Source organism: Etheostoma spectabile, chromosome 8, assembly GCF_008692095.1.
Source record: "Etheostoma spectabile isolate EspeVRDwgs_2016 chromosome 8, UIUC_Espe_1.0, whole genome shotgun sequence".
Lineage (NCBI taxonomy): Eukaryota > Metazoa > Chordata > Actinopteri > Perciformes > Percidae > Etheostoma > Etheostoma spectabile.
This window is the reverse complement of record NC_045740.1, coordinates 34639041-34660971: the sequence shown is the minus strand read 5'-3', so window position 1 is coordinate 34660971 and position 21931 is coordinate 34639041. Positions and strand designations below refer to the sequence as shown.

Here is a 21931-nt window from a genome sequence, read left to right as displayed (position 1 = left end):
CATGAATTTGGTGCGACTCGCAAATTTGACCAATTGCTGCCCCTTTCGGTTTCGCTAGACTTTGTGTCAGTATGTGATTCTAAGAGCTGTATGAATGTGTCCCAGGCCAGGATAGGAAAGTAACTGACAATGTAAAGATCAACAAGCTACTGACACATACAGAATGTTTTAAAATTGATTCATTCAATAAATTCTTATTTTTTTGTCTTAAATCCACCAGCCATTTTCGTATTATACCAACATTTGCAGTATTCTGAGGTTACTAGGAACACTCAGCCCAGAGTAGTTTTATTCTCCCGGAAACAAGTGTCCTTTTTATTTTTAAAGAACTATACCAAAGAAAATTTCATTTTTTTTGTTGCAATTTTCACTCTTTTTTGCAACTTCATTGCAACATAAATACAAAAGGCATCGCAACTTTTATTGCAATTTTATTTTACAAGAGCTCTCGCAAAATCTGGCATTTACGGCTGCAACAATCTCACAAAATGGCCACAAAATGCTGACGGGACTGATTAAATCACTGTAGTGAATCCAACTCAAAGGTCTCATTTTTCCAGAATTTTGTCATGGAATCAATACAGCTGACACACTAGACACAGAGTTGGACTAATGAGAAGGGAATTATTATTGCCACAATATAAAGACTTCTGTCCTATTTGGTTCCTTCAGTGTGCCGTTCAGTTTTCTGAACAATGAACATTTTTGTTATTTGATCAACAGAATCCGCTGAGATCTCATACTTATTTTTTAATTATATCGCAGACGCTAGGGTGTGCATGAATATCTGAACATGACAAAGGATATCTGCAAAGGATGCAATCTTCATAAAAACTCATACTCCAAAAAAAAAATGGAATCTGCAGGGATTTGGGCTTGTTGATCAATACTTAACTACTAACAGGGCTGAGCTTGCTGCATTTTTCATCCATCCACTGGTTTTGAAAAAAAAATGGCCCTGTCACTGACATGTCAGAACTCGCTCAGCTCAGTGATGGAAGACGAGCGAGCCGCTACTGTCGGACCATATTTCCTCTAACAAGACCAAAAACCTATTCTTCAGATTAAATGTGAATGTCGATTTTATTTTTTCCTATTTTGCATGATAATAAGACATCTCTGTATTTTTGTATCTCTCTCTCTCCCCCCCCCCCCCCCCCCCCCCCCCCCCCAATTGCACATGGCCGCCCCCCAAGCGCAAGGGTCTGCTGAGGCTTCTACCTGTTAAAATGAAGTGTTTTTCCTCGCACTGTTGGACCTTAAAACTGTCACATCTTTAAATATTTAGATTGAAGTATCAGAATTGTGTTGAATTTGGGTGAATTCAAAGGAAAAAAAGTTCTCCTCATGATTAAATGGTCCAATCTGCCAAAGCTATTAGCTGTAACATCACACAGGTAAATGTAATCTTAATTGATAGCCGACCCTCTAACAATAGAACCCACTTTTTAATAAACTGCATTTTCCTTAAATCTAGTTCCTATTATAAAAGTCAAATGTAAACCATACATTTATACATGATTAAGTGATGGTGTACCTCATTATTGGCGAGCTGGAACCACGGCTGCTTGCCGTAGGTGAAGATCTCCCACAGGATGACTCCGAAGCTCCACACGTCACTCTCTGTGGTGAACTTCCTGTACATGATGCTCTCTGGAGGCATCCAGCGAATAGGCAGCATGGTGTGCCCTCCCACCTGAACACACACACACACACACACACTCTGTCAAAGTCTTTCAGCTTTAGCTTGTACTGGATGGAAATGCTGGGTGCATGGTTGAATAGCTTTGGCACATTAGATGAGGGAGAGGGGGGGAGCACACATACAAGCAGGTATATACATGTCAAATGACACACAAAGGAACACACTCACACACACACACACACACATAAACACACACACACAAACATACACAGGAACATGAAAATGTGTGTGATGAATATCTTACACGTGATGCCTTTGGGGGATGATACAGCCAGCATTGAAACGCCATAAATATTAAGGGACACAGACATTAATCAAACTTACAAAATAGTAGTAACGATTGAATTTTGACAATCACAGGAAAAAAAAACATTTTGACTCTGGTACACAGCTTTAACTCTATTGGCGCAATATATAAAATGACCCAGTTTGTTAAAGTATATAGGAACAACTGAAAGAAGTGCAATGCCACATGCATGGGTAGGTGAGTGGGGTGGATGCTGTGCATGCAACGTGCAGGAAATGAACACTAGAGTTTGCATCCTGAGTGCATATTCATAATTCTACCAGGGGCTGGGCTCTAAACTGTATATGATTAAAGAATTACCAGTGAAGTTTCAAAAGCTCTGTCCTGAGCACATGCACCTTGAGCCATTTCCTTATGAGTTTGTAATATAAAGCTGTATACTCAATAATAATCCAAATTAAACAGAGTTATAACACACAGCAGGCCGGGCGTCTCCAGTGGATCTTTCGTCTGATCACACAGGACCTACGGTGAGGATTTGAAAACGACGTACATGACAGCGTGCAGATCACACACACATCAGTCATCTGCTCTCGCTGCACTCCGACTGCTGTGAAATCATGAAGCAGCTTGACTAATTTAATCAAATATGTGCCTTCTAATCAAGACTCCCATAATGAATGACCTCCAGTGTGCCGCTCACTTATCCTCCTTCCTGTCCTCTGTCTGATCCACCATCACCTCTTCCTCCTGTCCTACCATCCTTTACCCATTTCTTCAATATTCAATAAGAACTATTACAACTTTAATGTATTCTCTTATTAGTGCTCATTACTACTGTGTGTAACCTGTCCAAGCCTTTTCTCTCTGTTCATTAGCATCCACTAGCCTAAATACTTTTAAATTGCTCCATGAATGGAAAGATGAGAGTAAAGCTGTGCCTTCATCTAATCCAAGTCTTTCACACCTGAAGCTTGTTCACTCCTAAAGTAAAGATTCTGCAGTGTTTTACTTTTATCGACCAAAAATCTACTTTATGAAAGAAGAGTACCAGCCTTACTACTTGACATCACCATGCCTGGAATGTCTGGAAATAATTTAGCTTTATTACAATTTCATATTAAATCCACCCCCATGAACTTGAAAGGCTATAAAAAGCTTTGTACTCTGCATTGGACATTAGATCCACACTAATGCATTTCACAAGTGACAAGCTTTCTCATGAGAAAGTATGAAAACCTCCAACAGCATAAATGTCTTCTTGCTGATGATCCATACGCCCAATATGTTCCAAAACACCGTATTTATACTATAATGTTATTAGGTACCCAGCACCTGTCTCTGTCCAGCATGTTCTGGTTGTTATTCCATTGAGACAATCTCGCCAACGTTACTCCACAAAGCATCATGGGACTCTCCCAGATAAATTATCCTGTAGGTTTATCTTCTGACCACCAGGGTGCATCAATCCAAGTTTGTTTCTGAGAAATCAGGCTTTGTCTGTTAGTTTGGACTGGCGGACCTGTCTACATACCACAAATCCCATGGTGGAACAATATTTTGGGCTGGACAGATATATCATACTGAGCGCACAGACGGACAGGAGTCACACCTGTACTTAGACATGCCCCCTTGTGATTGGCTCACTCAGCACGGAGGTAAACACCACGTCTGAAAAGGACCACAGAAATGAGCTTCACTTTCTAATGTAGATCCCAATGTTTTCCAAAGACACCAAATGTGTCAAGGTGAATGTTTGAAATATGCATAACCTGATGACATGAGTTATCCATATTTCCAGTTGATGGGATGGTGAAGCATTCATAAACAGCCACTGACTCCGAACACCATATACTGTAGGTTTCAATGGAGAGCTGGAACAAGCTGATACAGAATACATGACATGACTGTCCGACAGAATGGGAAGGAGTCTATCCCAGATAGTTTTAACATTAAAGTAAAAAAAAAAATCACATTTGCTTTGCGCTTGCCAAAACAGGTGCGTGATTGTCATCATGTGTGGCTTTTGGACGCCATAGTGAACAATTCATCTTAATGAGGAATGCTAATGACCAGCTGCTCCGGGTTGGATCTACAGTAAGTATGTCCAGCCGATTACCACTTCCAGTCATAATATGCAACCTGAAGGCTTTTTGCATGCACATTTTAATGTGACTCTGACCCCCTCATTTTTGATAATTACATATTTAACCTGTGATGCATGTTAGTGTAATTGCGGGTGGAAAGTGAGCTGGTAAATTAGCCTTAGTAGCCTAAAGGAAAAATTCTCAGAGAATATTCAGGAAGCTAGTGAGCTGATTTTAATGCCAGACCTCTACCTGTCTTTCTGGAAGATGATTATGAAACAGCAGATTTCAGACGCTCTGCATACATCACCCTTACCCTCAGGCTTCACGTTTGAAGCCCGGGGTTCCTGCTAGCCTTGGGTTACAATCTGGAGTGAGGCTCATCCAGGGGCCCTTCCTCAGTCAGCTCACAGCTTCGGGACAGGGTTCATTTATTAGCAGCCGCTACCTGTTTGAGCCCTGCTGATTCAACTCAACTTCATATTCACAGCGTGTCCCCTGCACACCCATGTTCAGTCCTCTGAGCTGTGAGGATATGATGGATCATGAAGCATGTGCTTATTAAATCACGGCTATCTGATTGCTTGATTTTAGCTGCATGTTTTATTACAAACTGTATTACCTGTTTAGCCAAGTTATTACTAATGTAGTATCTAACAACTTATACATTTGAATAAGGTTCTGTTGTGCAGCACTGTCATGCACCAATACAAAGGGTTAATGGTTTACATCTTAGTGGAGTGGTCTTTGAAAGGGATGTGCTATGTGGAGAGCTGTGATTGGTGGCTGTGTATGTTCAAGGAACTTTATGTATATAACTTATGTATGTATAACTTAACGTTGGGGCCCCCTTTTATGAACTCTGACCTCCCCCCTCCATAACTTTCTAGGTTACCTAACATGTCATCTAATCATGCTACCCGATACAGACAATGCTTGGTGTATGAAGGGACAGAGTGTACAATTTGGGTGAGATCGCTCTCCAGGCTTCTGCAGAGCTTGTACATTGATGCTGAAATTCTTGGATATAATAAACCTTTAAAATAAAAGACAGTGTCAAGCGGATTCCTTATCAACGCATCATCCAGCATTGCTGTTCAGGCACCACCCTAATTTAAGCCATTTAATGTCATAAATCTTAATCCTCTGGTGATAAAGTTATATATCACTGTACATCTTTGGGCCTTTGGACTGAAGAAATGTGAAAAAGTCATGATAAGTAGCAGAGTCTTGGTTTTATATTCTAGTCTTGGAGATTGGAAAAGTTTAAGTCTTAAGGTATGTGGACAGTTTTCTTACATTATAAAGTCTGGGAACCGTAAATGAGAAGCGTTATCAGCATGCAGGGCAGAGGGGGGCACTCTGTCTGACCCTGATGTCTTGGATGACTTGGATAATTCAGACGTACGGCTAAACTGCAATCTGCTCCGTCTGAGCTGCAGACTGAGTTCTGTTTGACTGCAGGCGAACAGTGTGCACAGGGAGGAGAATCACTGGAGGAAAATGATCTCCTCTGTCACTGTGGCTATCTGAGTCTGAACTAGAGACATGCGATGCATGTCAATCAGTCTGTCCTGTCAGACAATATATGTGCTGGTTCACAGTCTACAGAGTCTTTTGCTGTACTAAATTTAAAAATACTGAGAAAAACATGATTTATGTAAGCTGAATTTTCTAAGAAGGGAAAGCCAACAACGCCGCAGTGGCCATAATTGTTCCATAACCTCAACCGTGTCTTTATTATTGTAATCATTAACATAGAAGTATTTGGAACCCAATCCAAGGTTTTTCCCCAAGTTCAAGAGCTTAAATGTATACTTTCATTTGTTATTTTGAGACTACAAGCTGACAGTGTCATAGTTAATACATGCAACAAATTCAAGCCAAACAACTGGATAAGGCCGGAGGAGAGTGCACATGAGCAATATCATCCACTGCTGATGAAGGTTAAAATGAAAAGACAGTCAGCTGCTATATACCAGCGGCCCTGCTGGGAGCAGCCATTCAAAAGAAAACAGTCCACAGAAGCTACTTAAGTGGATGGGACTCAATGGAGTCATTGGCATTTACTGCCAAATACAAATGATTTCCCACCATGCCAATTACAGTGCTGAGCGAGTCTCCTGCCAATCCCTATAAGCCTCTGTTGCCATCATCAATGAAGACGGACCTTTTCTACATAGGCAGCAAATGTACAGCTGGCAGCATCTGGGACCCACAAGATAATTTCCAAGACCTCGTCCAGGGTCCAGGGCTCATTACTGCATTAAAAATCCTTAAAGAAAGACAGCTGCAGGCCACATTATTTAGAGAAGCTATACATTAGAGCCCGACCGATAAAGGATTTTTAAGGCCGATACCAGTGAAAATATTTGGTCATGTAAAAATTCGATATTTTCCGATATATCGGCCGATATACCCAGTCTAACAGGATTCAGCTCAGTAAAACCTTTCATTTGTCTCTTTAATCATTTGATCCGTCCTACAGACTGACCTGAGTCCAACAAAACAGAATTACTGTAGTGGCATCTCACCCCTAAATGTCGTATTTTGTCGTTTTATGGGAACGTCCACAAAGCCTTATGAAAAACTGGCTTCCTGGTACAGCCCTCTGGTGTCTTATCAGCTGCTCAAACAACACATTTTCACCTTTGGAAAACAATGGAAAGTCAAGTTTAGCTCTAAAATCTGAAGTCTTGGTGCAGCCCTCAGAGGCTCCAGTGTTTCTGAGGTTGTTCTACTTAAAGAGCTTGAACAGTAGTGGGGCTCGTCCTGAGGATTTTTCTTCCAGACTCATTCAAGTCAAACGGGTGCATCATTTTGGTAGAATGTGTTCAGCTCTTCCTTTTTTATTTATCACATCTGTTACGTAAGGGCTAATACGCCACACAGTGTTTGTTCCACGACTGTAATGATGATCAGAATGTTTGCCTTCTCAGGTGCATACTGTATACTTGGAAATAATAAAAAAGGTGGGTTATGAAACAAATAGGCATGGTCTTACCCTGTAATAATCTGTGCTGTAGATGTCTCTGGACATGCCAAAGTCTCCTATTTTCACCAGCAGGCCATTACCCACCAGGCAGTTCCTGGTTGCCAGATCGCGGTGCACAAAGTGTTGAGACGCCAAGTAGATCATGCCAGCTGCGATCTGACTGGCTATGTGAAACATCTGGGACAGACCCAGCTCCCCATTGGTCTGCAGAGGCTGTCCGTCCACCAGGATCATGGCGTCTGGCCCATGGGCTCTGAGGAGACCGAAGAACAGATATATGAGTCAACTTTGACATCAATCAGTGGAATGGAGCTAGATACCACTGGTTTGCATGTTGTTAACTCCAAATTATGGATATTACACATGATTGCTGACCATTTTCAAAAACATACAACAGATTACATTTCCTTCCTTTGAGCAGCATGTATTTTATTATAATATGAAAATGAACCTGAAGACCATTGACACATGCTAAAATTATTATTTAAAAACCTTGTTTATGGTATGTGTGTGTGTCTGTCTCTGTGTGTGTTAATGAGGCTATGAAATCTGTATGTATCTTTGAGGTAGGCTGCTGTTTTGATCTGTATATGGACATTTGCTACTATTCCGAACTATTGAAATATCAACCACTGGTAGATCTCATTCACCAACATACAACTGTAAACTAATAAACTCTGGGATTTGGAAGTTTAGACCATGTCTATAAGAATGTGGTCAGCGGTTTCAGCCATCATAGGGAACACGCAAATATGGAGATGAAGATGCTTTGTTTATCCTTAATGTGTATTATAAATGGGAAGACCTGTAAACGGATGTGAGCCATGTGGACCTGTCATCTTGTCAATGACTCTTCCCAGAGTATTTGGCTCTTGTTTGTTTTCTTGCGATGCCTTTCCGATCCAAATAAAAAAGCATTCAAATGTGTGTGCATGTGCATGTGCACGTGCACGTGTCTGAGCGAGCATGTCGATTTGGAGGGCAACTGGTTCTGGTTAAATTAGCAGTATGTCCTGTAAGAATTAATGCCAGCACTTTAATGGAACACACAATTACTGAGCTGAAATTAGCATCTAAGGCACAGAGAGACTCACTGAAACACTGCAGTCCCCCCCCCCCCCCCCCACACACACACATACATTAAAGTAGTAGACTCTACTTCCTGACGGCCAACTAAGTACCAATGTTCTGTTCTGCAGGGCAAAGCATTCTGTGAGCAAATAACATCTAATCACAGCAGACATAATGTAGTTCATTAGCTTAGCAACAGCAATTTACCATTTAGGCATTTAGGCATTTAGCTCGTCTGTGAGCCAGAGCAGCTGGCAGTGGCTGAGCAGGTAGGCTGCGGAGTCAGACTCGGCGAGGAAAAAACAAAAGAACTGTCACTTAGTGAATCCCACAGTTGCAGCTCATGTGTTGTGAAGTGGCTTTATGCTCATTCATGCATACTTTATATTTGGCAAGCATTATTTCAACCAGAAGCATTCACTAGAGGGTCACGGAGAGTAATCCATTATATATTACTCGGCAATTAAAGGCATGATTTCAATAACGTTTCATTGTTCTTTCAATATTATAGCACATGTTGGGATGGATTCCCAGCTGTTCACGCATCACCCAACACATTAAACTGTCTTTAATTACAGGCTCACGTCACTACGTGTCATATTGTTTTATCGTTTTTTTTCAACACCACAAAAATCTCTTAATGAATAGATCAACCCTGTCTCCAAGAAATGATGTTAATTTACAAATTGCCTATTACATTTTGGGGGATTATGTTCACCTCACAGAGAGCACGTCCCGTGAGCGGAGTTTAGGCTCCACAGCACTTAGCTTCAGGTTTGTGACAGCTTTTAGCTTTGGTTAAATATTGAAAAAGTAAACACGTTCTTACTGACACGTTCTGTCACCGTTTTTTCACTTTTTTCAATATTTAACCAGCACTCTCTTTCTTTAACTAAGCAAATGCTTTGAGTTGGCTGAACATTACAATTAAACATCATGCTTTAGTTTCCAGAAAAACAAATCAACTGCATTGTCACGCAGACATTGTAAATAAAACTAATTCCCATTACGCTCATGAACATACACCTAATCAGGGAAGCCTGTAGTCATTCAAAACACATACTGTTGCAAATAATAAAAAATAACGAAGCTCAGTGCAAACTCCTTCAGGAAGTCTTCTAAATAAACTTCTATCACCATCATTTCTCTCTAAAACTAATCAGCTGATAAAGGGAGTTGACTTTTCAGTAAACCAATTAGATCTGGCCATGGAATTCATGATCCAATCACAGCATGGCATCCTGCTTTAAATGTCTTTTGTCCTTGTTATCAGCTGTTTTTTCAGGCAAATGTGCAACCCCCCCCCCCCCCCCCCCCCCCCCCCCCTCGACCTCTGGGCATCATCATCTTTCCGGCACTCGGCTCCTTCGTCCGGGCTCCGGGTTCCTACTCCACCATCACCAGTGTCTAGGCACCATCAGAGGGGGGGGGGGGGGGGGGGGGGCTACCCTTTGACATATTTGTAATGATGGAGTCCCCAAAGACTCTTTCTTATTATGCACATGTACAATAATTCTTTACATATGTGCAACAAAGTCCCTTCTGATTGAATTACCTTCTACCTACCCTCTTAAAAAGAGAAAGTGCTGATGTACAGGTATTGTCACTTCTGTTGTTTTTCTTAACATCTTTATTTCCATTTGGGATGAAAATATTGTTTTGTCGCCACTACTCATGCTTTGGGTGTAGGCTGGTGTTTCTGTTAAGTACCTATAAAACATATTTATAATCCCAATTCAGATAAATAAATAAAAAGGCTATTTAAAAATCCATCCTAGTGGGGATCAGCAGGCTGACGGAGGACAGCTCCTGCTGGTGAAATAAACAGAGCAGATGGAAACACTTCATCTAATTAAACAACACTGTGTTTGAATGAAGAGTCAGTCAAACACAGATTGAATTCCTCAGCCATATTTAATCAAAAGGCGTTCCAAAGTTTTACCAAACACAAAAGATGATGAGACTATATATATGGTTCTCCAGCAGGTTGGGCTCAGGAGACAGGAGACTTCAGATACAGTTTTAGGGGACCACTAAGGTCTATATAAAAGAGACTTCAGATACAGTATTAGGGGACCACTAAGGTCTATATAAAAGAGACTTCAGATACAGTATTAGGGGCCACTAAGGTCTATATAAAAGAAACTTCAGATACAGTATTAGGGGCCACTAAGGTCTATATAAAAGAGACTTCAGATACAGTATTAGGGGACCACTAAGGGCTATATAAAAGAGACTTCAGATACAGTATTAGGGGACCACTAAGGTCTATATAAAAGAGACTTCAGATACAGTATTAGGGGACCACTAAGGTCTATATAAAAGAGACTTCAGATACAGTATTAGGGGACCACTAAGGGCTATATAAAAAGCAGAATGTCATGGGACCTTTAAGCATTTATAGCCTCTACTGATGCTCTCATCATTTATAGGTTGAAGATAAAGGTTGTCGACACAAATCATGGTGACACCGGTTTCTGGCTTCTGGGCCAACTACAGGTGATGAAACATAAAGTCAATATCTGACTGTTAAGTATCTATAACTTTACTGACTTGCAGATGTTGAGATTTGAACCTCTCCCCCCCCTACAGTAGTACCCAGGAAGAATGTAAATGGTGTCACTGGTGGGGAGAATTATTAGCTGAAGGTGCAGCTCCACTCAGCAGCTGGTTCCAGTGAGAAAGATACACTCTCTGTACTCTACCTGCTCAGCGGCAGACAGACGGACAGACAGTCAGAGACTGGCTGGTGAACATAGAGGAGTATTTAGCAGCTACAGAGACAGATTCCCTCAGGAGACTAAAAACAGCTAAAAAAGTGAGAAAATATTAGACTGACATTCATCAGGTGGACAGACACAACCACCACAAATGAATATTAGTGACTGCTGCATGTGTAAAAAAGTTTAGCTAAATACTGTAGTTCACCATATCAATGTATACGCTGATGATATGTCAGTGTTGTTTCTGTTGCCCCGGGTGGACAAAAGAAATCACTTATTCCCTCAGTGTTGCACAACTTCAAAAAATTACACTTTTAAATTATTACAATTTCAAGTATACGGACATATGAAGCTAAGAGTTGTACCAAAATACTATTATGTCATTGCCTATCAGCAGCTCAACCAGAGAGGATCTACTGATCTAGACACAGACTCTTTCTGCAAAGTTGACATTTTAAGTTTGAGTGGGTTAAGATTATGGAGTGTCCTAGGACTTCATCCTCTGGTGAGCGTGAATGCGCTCAATGAATCTACCCACTCGATTTTTATATGTGTGGGAGAAACGTTAGACCGTGAAGGACAGTGAGGGGAAAAAAGAATATCAATACATAACCACAGCAGAACTGGTGAGTATTTCTTAGGAAACCTTGTAATGGACAAAACTGTTGGGGGGGGGGGAACCAATGAGATATATCTTCAGGCTTTAATTTTCTTTGTCTCCGCCATCAATCCCCATGTTTCTGCTACAGCACTTCTACATTATTTTAACTCTCCTATACTATTTTACATACTGCTGTGAGTGGAAGAGTTCCCAGTGTTAGCGTGTCACTCTGCCAGACAGACTCATTCATCCATCACTGTGGGGCACACGACAGCTCTAACAAGGCTCTCACTCGGACTGTTTTACAACTTTATAACAGGCAGCCCGCTACAAAAAACATTTCCCCCAAACAGCCTGTCAGGAGTCTGTGGGGGGTTCACCTTTAAAGAAGGAAAGTGAGGACATGAATTCAGTCAAACCTTCAGTAGTTCACTGCAACAGGCCCATCCATCACTCAGTCCTCTACCAGCTAACACACTGCTCTCTACCACACACACACACACACACACACACACACCACACACACACACACACACACACACACACACACACACACACACACACACACACACACAGTGTGGGAAAGCTACTTCTCTAGAGAAAAGCTATGCAGGAGAAGGTTACCAAAACTACTTAGAAAAACTAGTTCAAACTACTTAAAAAAAAGAAAAAGATCATCAAATCAAATCTATGTACATGTACAGAAGCCCTGAGAGGCATCAATACATTTTTTAAGGCTCATTTGTTTTCATTTGTGAAATGAAGTAACTTTTTGTGTCTATTGATGAAGTACTCGTTTTGGCCACCAGAGGCTGAAGTGCCCCACTGCCCCATGTTCTACTCTAAAAAGGTCAGAAAGGGTTTCTGTTTTCATCCTTCTGAGTTTGTAGTTTCTCCATGCTCTCTGAACAAGGTGTGTTAGCAGGTTATGTAACGTTACTGTCACGTCTTTCTTTTGGCTAGAAATGTTATTTAATCAGCGCTAATCTGGCATTACCTTGTGTTTAGAGTGCGTGACGTTTTTTTTAAATTTAAAATATAGTAAAGTCAACAAACAAGGAGAGTCCAGTCAGAAAGTCAAGTCAGGTGACACAGCAAGAAACAAATCCTCAATACATAAAGGAAGTGACAGCTGAATAAAGCTTTGACTTTATTTGATAACTATCCAACATTAAGTGTGAGGGTTCATTTTGATATTGTACTTAAATGAACTGTCACCAACAAGTCACTTGAAGGTAGAAAAAAGGAAAATGAAAATCAGCGCCAATGGTATGAATTGGAAAAATGGTTGTCAGTTGTGAATGTTGTAATAGTGTAAAAACATCAGGAAACCACTTTAAAATAGTATCGTATGTGTTGCACAAAGTGTTGTATTGTTTGAAAAATAACCAAATAATACAATTTGTGTATTGGATCTCCTTCACAAGACTTAACACTCATACAATACAAACCTTGTTCCCAAAATGGACTTGTGTAGGGACAAAGGACATTTGTAATCTTACTTACCTGATTTGGATGGTTTCATGGCTTTGGCTCCCACTTGGAACTCTGCTCCCCAGAGTCCTCTGTGAAGAAATGTGATGGCTCATGTGCTAAACTCACCTGAGAAACTTGTTGAGATCTCCATGCTTCATGTACTCGAAGACCATGATCAGAGGGTCTCCGTCCACACACACACCGTAGAACTTGACTATGTGTTCATGCTGCAGGTTGGTCAGCAACTCAGCCTCGCGCTGGAAATCCTTCCTGGCTGCGAGAGTAGGGTCCTTCAGAGTCTGTGGAGAGACAGTAACACAGAGTGAGAGAGAGAAATTAATTTAAATTTAAATTTAAATTTAAATTTAATTTAAATTTAAATTTAAATTTATTTAATTTAAATTAAAAAAAATTATTTTTTTATTTACATTTTTTATTTTATTTTTTTATTTTTTATTTTTTGTGTTTTATTTTTTTGTGTTTTATTTTTTTATTTAAATGCATATATTTCGAATGGAAGATACATGTTTAGTATCTGGTTAAAGGGTGGTGGAGGGAGGGAATGGGGGCGAATTTTTTTATTTTTTATTCTGTTTAAAAAAAAAAGAAAAATGTCAAACCTGCTTCCCTTTGTTATTCCCAATACAGCCTGTAATAATTTATGAGGTTTGAGCAATAAACATCCTTTGGAAGAAAAAAAAGTACAATATATTTTAGTTTACTCAATGAATTGTATCTATTTTTTCTCACATTATTATTCTTGCTGCTTTGGCAATATTATTATTTCTGACACTCATGCCGATAAAGCAATTTGAATTTAATTGAATTGAGAGAGAGAGAGAGTAAGACACAGAGACAGACAGACAGACAGACAGAGAAAGAGACAGAGAGACAGAGGCCGACACAGAGAGACAGACAGAAACCGACACAGAGAGACAGGCAGAGAACAACACAGAGAGACAAAAAGGGGCCAACACAGCGAGACAGACAGGGGCCAACACAAGAGACAGACAGAAACCGACACAGAGAGGCAGACAAAGACCAACAGAGAAAGACAGAGAGAGACAGAGAGAGACAGGCAGATACAGATCCAGAGAGACAGACAAAGACTGACAGAGACAAACACAGAGAGACAGACAAAGACAGACACAGAGAGACAGACAGAGACGGATTATTGTCCTTGATGCTTTGGCAATATTGTTATTTCTGACATTCATGCCAATAAAGCAATTTGAATTGAATTGAATTGAATTGAGAGACAGACAGACAGACAGACAGACAGAGACAGAGAGATAGAGTGGATTACTATGGAAACGCCACACCCTCCTGTATCTGTCCTGTTGTTAGCATCCATTTTTTCACTTGTAGTTGTATTAAAACCTGATACAGGTTCACCTTTGCAGCGGAAAAAAATGCAATTTAAGTCTTGGTCAGCAGCTGTGAGGTAGGAGGACAGTTGCTAATATTTTTTTATTGAATTTTTTTAAACACAACCAATGCTGTTTTTGATGTTTCTTTGTTTCTATGATTTGACAAAAAACTCTTTTCATAAAAAAGGCCAATAAAGATGATTTGAATAAAATTTAATTTATCTGATTTACAGACTCAAGATCTCTCTCTCTCTCTCTCTCTCTCTCTCTCTCTCTCTCCTTTTTTTCAATGAAAATCTTTTAAATCGTGTCCAGCTGTTTATCAATCCAGCTGTGAAAGCTCATCCGGCGATCACACCTTGAACTGAAGAGCAGACAAACATGTGGCACCTCAACCTTTTTCACAGTGCACCCGGTCTCCTTTTGCACATGCTCATTGACACAATGTCATTACCATGACAACAAGCTGACACCGTCAGTCGCTGACTTTAGTACACCATATGTACCTGCACCAAGATAGCAACTGAACTGAATAGCATATCTGAAGGGACAAGACCATCATCCTTTGTGCAACTAAGCCCCCCAAGCAGCTTGAGTGGAGTTGTTGGGTACAGTTGAGATCGGGGCAGCTTCCAGGTGTGTCCCCTTAAAATACCCCCCCCCCCCCGTTGCTCTTGTCTCTCTATGTAGGGTGTTTACTTTGAAAGAACATGTACATGAAAGGCAGTATGTGGAATTTAGTATTATAAGTATTCCATTGATAGAACTGGTAGAGTCCAAAAACAGTATGTGCAGGTAACAGTAAAGTACGGGGTAGACACAAACATGTTTACTGCTGCCTTGCTTTCCTTGATCCACTTATATTCTTACCCTCCATGTGTTTTTCTCTTCATTATCCCTGTACGGTGTGCTCTACTTTCTTTCAACAGAGAAAGATCCTCGGGTGCCAGAGCAGAGTCAAACAACCCATTCAGACAGGACAGACAATCAGACAGAGGACAGCAGACAACATATTCTTCTACTTCAGTAAATGACAATAATGAGTTGAAACACTTTGATTACTGTTAATAGCTCTAATAGCAGTAGGGCTGCCACGGTTCCATTCTCGTTAATCTCCGTCATCTATCTTCTCTTTCCCTCTCAGAGCCTGCTCACTACTCTACAGCTGATTTCATTTGCAGAATCTATGTGCCACTGCAACCTTTGAAAATAGTTGATTATAAAAGAGACTTTATGTTTAATGGATCTGATGCAGAGACATCCCATTCAACATCACGTCTTGGGAGGAGCTCTGTCATTAGACAGACTCTGAAGAGGGATTTAAAATGCTGAATTTAGAAATTTCAGGAATACACGTGTGGCTAAATAACCTTTTGAACCCTTGGCAGCATCCCTTTATTTAGAGACGTAGGACCTTTTCCCTGCGAGGCCCCACAAATACCTGGATATGGACAGATAGGGACATTGTGGGCCTCAGTTCTCCTAATGTACTACTAGTGTGAGACCAATATAAAAGGACATTTTCATGTATTGTGTCACTACTGTTTTTCTTTCTCATAACATGAATCTATTTTGCAATGCTCCCACCATCCTGCTTTGGGAGAGATATACGGAGGAAATGTTGCCATTTTCAGCCTATATTTCCTAACATGTGTACCATGAAAAGTCATGTTCCATTAGCTCATAGCAGTTTCTGTTTGCACTGTAACCATGGATACTAAACATAAAGATCATGAGGCAATATTTGAAGTTACATATATATGATTTCTGCCCTCAATAAACATAAGAGATACGACTGAAAAGTGGAACGGATTCCAGCAGGATGTGGATAACAACACATTTGTGTAATACTGGGTTCAAATTAATTAGTTGTAGTAATATTTGAAATGAGGAAAATCATAGATGATAGAGAAAAACACTGAGTGTTACATTTGTATTCTCGCCGTCACATAAATATGTCATCCATATGGATATATTCAATATATAATAATATCATATATTCATGATCAAAAGCACACTTTCAAAATATATCTTTATTTATGTCCTATTCAGGAAAAGGAATCAAATGGGGGAATATAAAATATGTCTGGTTGCTGTATTTATGTGTATGTCTGCTGCAGTCTAAGTCTACTGTTCTCAGTTGGGAAATAGATGTACCCACATACATACATTCATTGCTGTGGTAACATAACCTCAAATAGGGCATTCCTAAAGTCTACACACCATGCTAACTGCAGAGGAAGGGGAGGGACTCTGCTTTCCCATACTAGTTTGCAGCAAGGACATGTAGCTGGCACTAATTACTGATTGAATTAGAGATGGGACTGGACTGCCCTTCATTGGTCTTTCAAAAGGAAATAACCTGTGGCACAATAATTATAAATACTAATTGACCTGTCATGCATCAACATACTGAGGAAATCATTTGCATAAAACATCAATGATCAATAATTAATGAAGCGATGACTTCCTGAACCCTCATCACAAACCAAAACAAGCACATACTAGAATTTTTTAAATGAAAATGAAATGTTGTGGGCTGATTCGTTTAGATTCAATATGACATGATGAATCCAGGTTGGAAGCAGAAGGAAACAGGCTGCCATTACTGTGAGGGCAACTCATTTGGTCACACACAATAACATTCCGACTTCTGAAGCACAGTTTTTGCCTAAAATGTCCAGGTGATGCTGTTAAACTTACTACTGTTTCAAAAATGCTTGATTTTGGATACAGGACCCAAATTATTGAGATGTAGTACACCCAAAACCCCAGGACTAGAACTGGAAAACTCCTGTGTGTGTGAATGTATTTCTTTGTGTGTGTGTCATCATCGAACACGATGGACAGCTAAGAGTGTGTGTGTGTGTGTCTCAGATAGGGCTGGTTGTATGAATGGCCACATATACAGTAGAATCATGTAGCAAAGGCCAATCAATTGTGAAGGATTAAAAAGGCTGCAGCTGTAATCCCTCTATATCCTCATTGAGACACATATTTCTATTAATAGTGGCTGCTGTACAACATATGCTCTGTCTTCAACATATTAATGTACTACATGCCATACTAGCTATATATTAGCTTAACTGAGTGTTAACGTTATAAACTGGACTGATGGTTTTCAACTCCGGTTATGTCCTTTCATAAATACTTTACAAAACATGTTTCACACTTTATCACAAGCTGTGTGTGTGAGTGTACACCTACACATTCCACACTTTCACATCCAATACAGGTGTAAAGACCTGATCTTTAAGATGCTCCTAAATTGAGAGAAACATGACTGAACAACATTTGTAATTTGTTTTTCAAAAGAAAGGTCATTGGTAAATATCACAGACAGGTTTCTGGCTGCAGGTTTGACATTTGAAAACAAGAGTCCAAGATGCTTCTATAAAAATGAGATGAATTTTTTCGAGAAGGGTTTGGGACATCCAGCATTTCATAACTTACAGACAGGATAACAATTTTTTTTAAATTGCAATCTTCACCCGTTTGATAGGGACATAATTGTGTGTGTTATCTGTATAACAATGGTACTGGATTTTTGTTTGTGGATGTGGACGTATTTATGTATTTGTGTTATACGTCCCAGTGTGGGCCAATGATGGAGCCTTGGGGAACACCAAAGGTCAAAGGGGCCACTGAGAAGGAGACTCCCATTGCTACTTAGAGAGACCTGAAGATTTGAACCATTTAATTAAGTATACCTGATGTGAAACCTGATTTTTAAAGGTGATCCAACAGATTGAGTGATCCACATTGTCAAATGCATAGCTCAATCCAGAATAAATTGAATTTGAACAATCACCAGCATTAGCTGTAAGTCAAAGGTTGCTTAAGTGTTTTAAATGTATAGTCTGCATTTTCTCTTCATTTTTACTCAGCTTGTTTGCGTTTTCCCTTTATTTCTCAGGTGTTGTTAATTAGCCAAGACATTTGACTTTGCAGATTTTCACAAGCACTATGGAGTCAAGTGCAGAACTAAACGTGTAGAACTGTGACAGCTGTTGCTGGCTACTTCAGAGAGTATCATTACGTTACAGTTCATTAACTCCAACTGCACGTCCACCTCTACTCCCTCCACAATAACTAAAAAAGTGAGGTCCAACCACTCAGGATGGCTTAGCTGTGAACGTTTTCTTTCAAAAAGAGGTCAATGTCAGATCTTAGAGAATAGAACCGCTCCAGAACTGTCCCACAACTAAGCCTGCACACATTAGAGTGGCAGATTACATCCCTGTGTTGCATCAATTTCTCAAAGGAAAGCCCGAAACTCCTGCTGATTTGGCACTCTTTATTAGATGAGGTGCGTAGTTTGCACTACTGTACTGTACTGTGCTCCCCCGACTGACTGATGGGAAACACAAACTGGACTCTCATGACTCAGACGAAAACGTATATCTGTGAGCACACGTGTTCCATCAGCTAGATGCACTTCCTGGGGGTTTTAATTTGACATACCGGCCAAACTGTGGAATTACAACATCTATGTCCATCACGTCAGGCCCAAAAGACTTTTTTCCATTTTGTATTTGCTTGAACATCACAACTCTTGCAAAATGACCCGTCATACTATCAGAATTGTATACAATTAAATCATTTAAGTTAGCAGAGCGCTAAACGGGAAGAAGCTGGTTCGGCCAAAGTTAAACTTTAGCCTTCATGCGCCACTGAACAACTCTCAGAGGAATGAACGGGGTCCACCTCCAACAATGCAACCAGATTTTATAATCCATCCAAGATTTCCACACAATGCTTTCTCTGCTCCTCAGAAAGGCAGATGCTGTGTTTACACACGCACGCACGCATACACACACACACACTCTTACCTTTACAGCAACCAGCATCTTGTCCTTGGTCGGGCTCAGGTTGTAACATTCAGCCAGGAAGACCTTGCCGAAGGCTCCTTCTCCGAGCTCTCTCTTCAGAATAATGTCCCTCCGTTTAATATGCTGAACATCTGAGAGGGACAGAGACACAGGGACTGAGTTAACATCCCTTAAAATCACTGTTTATGCTACCACACAGCCACTAAAACAGTGGCCAAAATCCTTCTTATACTTCTTCCTCAGGATACCGCTCAGTTAAACCACATTTCAAACAACAGTTTATTTTGTTGGAAAACGTTTCACCAAAGAAGCAGAAAAAGTCTGTGGATTACCTCCCTGAACCAGGACGCTGTTTCTGGACGGACATGTGGAATTTTATAAATGTTTTCTTTCTATGTTTAATTTCCACAACTAAATTCACCTGAAATGTATCGAGGTGGAAGCTGAAACCTCAGATCAAATCAAATAGAGTTGACATGGTGTTGTTTCAGTTAGCTTAATAGCTGGTTTGATTTGCATTGAGAGATGATCTTATGGAAAGGTCCCCATGCCTATCTCTATGTATGGTGAAGGGTATGTGATGAGGGGGGGGGGGGGGGACACACACCTCTCACTGACTTGTGTATCAGAAGGTCTTCAGAAAATAATGTGACAGTGAAGCTAGAATATTTAGTTTACGTCTAAGGTTTTCCCTTTAGAGTTTCACTTACTGTGATGTCACTGATTCTACAGTGGGGTTCGAAAGGTTGGGCCCCCCAGGTAAAAAATTGTATTAATGTGCAAAAAGAAGCCAAGAAAAGATGGAAAAATCTCCAAAAGGCATCAAATGACAGATTAGACATTTGTATAGTATGTCACAAAAAGTCAGATGTTATTTCCATCATTTTCACTTTCAAAATAACAGAAAACAAAAAAATGGCATCTGCAAAAGTATAATGTGCAGTATCTCACATACTGATTAAAAATTGTAAACACTTTTGTTTTTGCCCCCATTTTTCATTTTTCAACCCTAACTCTAACCTTAACACCAGATTCTGACCCTCCCAATACAGTAAAACTGCACATTTTAGAGGGGCCTTTTATTGTGGCGATCCTATAGCAAAGGAGAAGTGCTCACTATGACAGATTTAGAGAGATTTGTGAACAATATTTGAAAGAAATAAGCCTTTTTTGTACATAGAAATTCTTAGATCTTTGAGTTCTGCTCAAAAAAAATGGGGGCAAAAACAAATATCTTGCATTTATAATTTTGTTCAGTGTACATAGATCACCAAAATAGCTCGGCAACCAATACTTGTAGCAGGTATGATGTTGATCAAATGCAAGGCAGAATATGTAGAAATCAAAACTAGGGAACGGTAACTATTTATAACTGGACCAATGATCTGGGGAAAAGAAAAGTGTGAAAAATGATTCTATATTTCTCTGTATGAACAGTTGCCGGACTGCTGAGTGAAATCAGAAAACATCCTTCAGTAGGCCAGAGAGGCCCAAACTGATGTTACTGTAATATCTCATAATGAGGTTAGACCTGTGCTTTGGGTGACACGTCCTCATATAAGAACATTAAAAAGGTATTAATTAGTCAGGGTCTCAAGATGAACAACAAAAGTGTATTCAGCTCAGGTCCCTGCAGGACACCAGCAGGAGCTTGTCTGATGAGTCGGGGGCCCTGAGGGACGCCTCATTTGGGCCATTTGTCACTTTTTTGTACAACAAATTGTAAAGATGTGAACCAGTTTGTCCTTGTTGCATTTGGAGTAAGATCATTTAAATGACCCTGCAGGATGGATGGAGGACAGGGTTAATTACTGTACTTTCCAGCGTGGCTTATGTAATGAAGTAATTGCCTTGCTCTGGGAGGGGCATTCAGGCTTCACAGCCCTCAGAAGCGTATATGAATAATTGCTGATGAAGAAGTGGGGCCGTGAATGCATAATGTTATAACATTTATCCTCAGTGTTACTTTGCTGCATGCGTTACGACTAAAACTTTAATGCTTGGCTTTCAAATACACTTTCATTTATGGGTGGTGACTATTGGTCTTTAAAAAGGCTGTCAGTGGTTAACTGTTCCTTAACCCCCCATCCCCCCCCACAGACACATGTATGCTATTAAGTGAACACAGATGTTAGCAAAGTGAATTAAAGCTTTAGGCTGTAACACATCTGCTTTTTGGCCCTTAGAGAATAAAATATCAAAGTGTTAAGAGTTACAACCAACACAATGATTAGTTTGGATAAATATGACGGCCCAAACCTTGCACTTGAGTGGGATTGTTGAACGTGGCCATTCATCTGCTGCTCTAACAGCCTCAACTGAATCATTTTGTTCACTAATTCACAGCTGTTTGGTGTTCAGCTCATTTATGAGTTCATCACATAGTTGTAGATGTAACAGTGCAGGGGGTCAAGAATGGGACTGTCTGTTCAATGCCTAACAAATCTATCTCTTTCTCTCCCTGTTCTACTTTGTGTCTTTCTGCTTGAGCAGCACTGGTTGAAGCCTGAAAATATTGTAAATAAATTAATAACATAACTAATTACACTGGTTGGACGGTTCAGGTCTGTTTCCGACTGATACCTCCGGTTCAGGCTGGTCCTCATCCTCAACACGGGCCTTTTTCAGTGGCGGAAAATACTTTTCAATAATCATCTGGATTAAAGAATTAAAGATTTTTCAACGCTCAAAATATTCATTAAGAAATATGCTACATTTTTCTTTTCTTTTCTTTTTGTTTCAAACCAATTTAAAATATATGTATATATGTACACACACCTATACACACATATATCCATATACATACAGTATATACACACACATA

At 40.0% G+C, this 21931-nt stretch overlaps 1 protein-coding gene across 3 annotated transcripts in view; it reads right to left on the bottom strand.

Annotated features, from left to right (window-relative positions):
• The window catches only part of ntrk3a (neurotrophic tyrosine kinase, receptor, type 3a), a 157404-nt gene that overhangs the window by 8065 nt on the left and 127408 nt on the right, over positions 1–21931 (bottom strand). For 2 of the 3 annotated variants that reach the window (XR_004333207.1, XM_032524314.1), the window contains exons 14-18: positions 19108–19238; positions 13032–13204; positions 7044–7287; positions 1950–1958; positions 1538–1696 (exon numbers count right to left, since the gene is read on the bottom strand). Coding sequence is in view for 2 of the 3 variants with exons in the window: in XM_032524314.1 (XP_032380205.1) it covers positions 1538–1696; positions 1950–1958; positions 7044–7287; positions 13032–13204; positions 19108–19238 (716 nt within the window). In the remaining variant the exon portion in view is untranslated. The remainder of the gene's footprint in view (positions 1–1537; positions 1697–1949; positions 1959–7043; positions 7288–13031; positions 13205–19107; positions 19239–21931) is intronic. The other variant, XM_032524315.1, reaches the window with a different exon arrangement.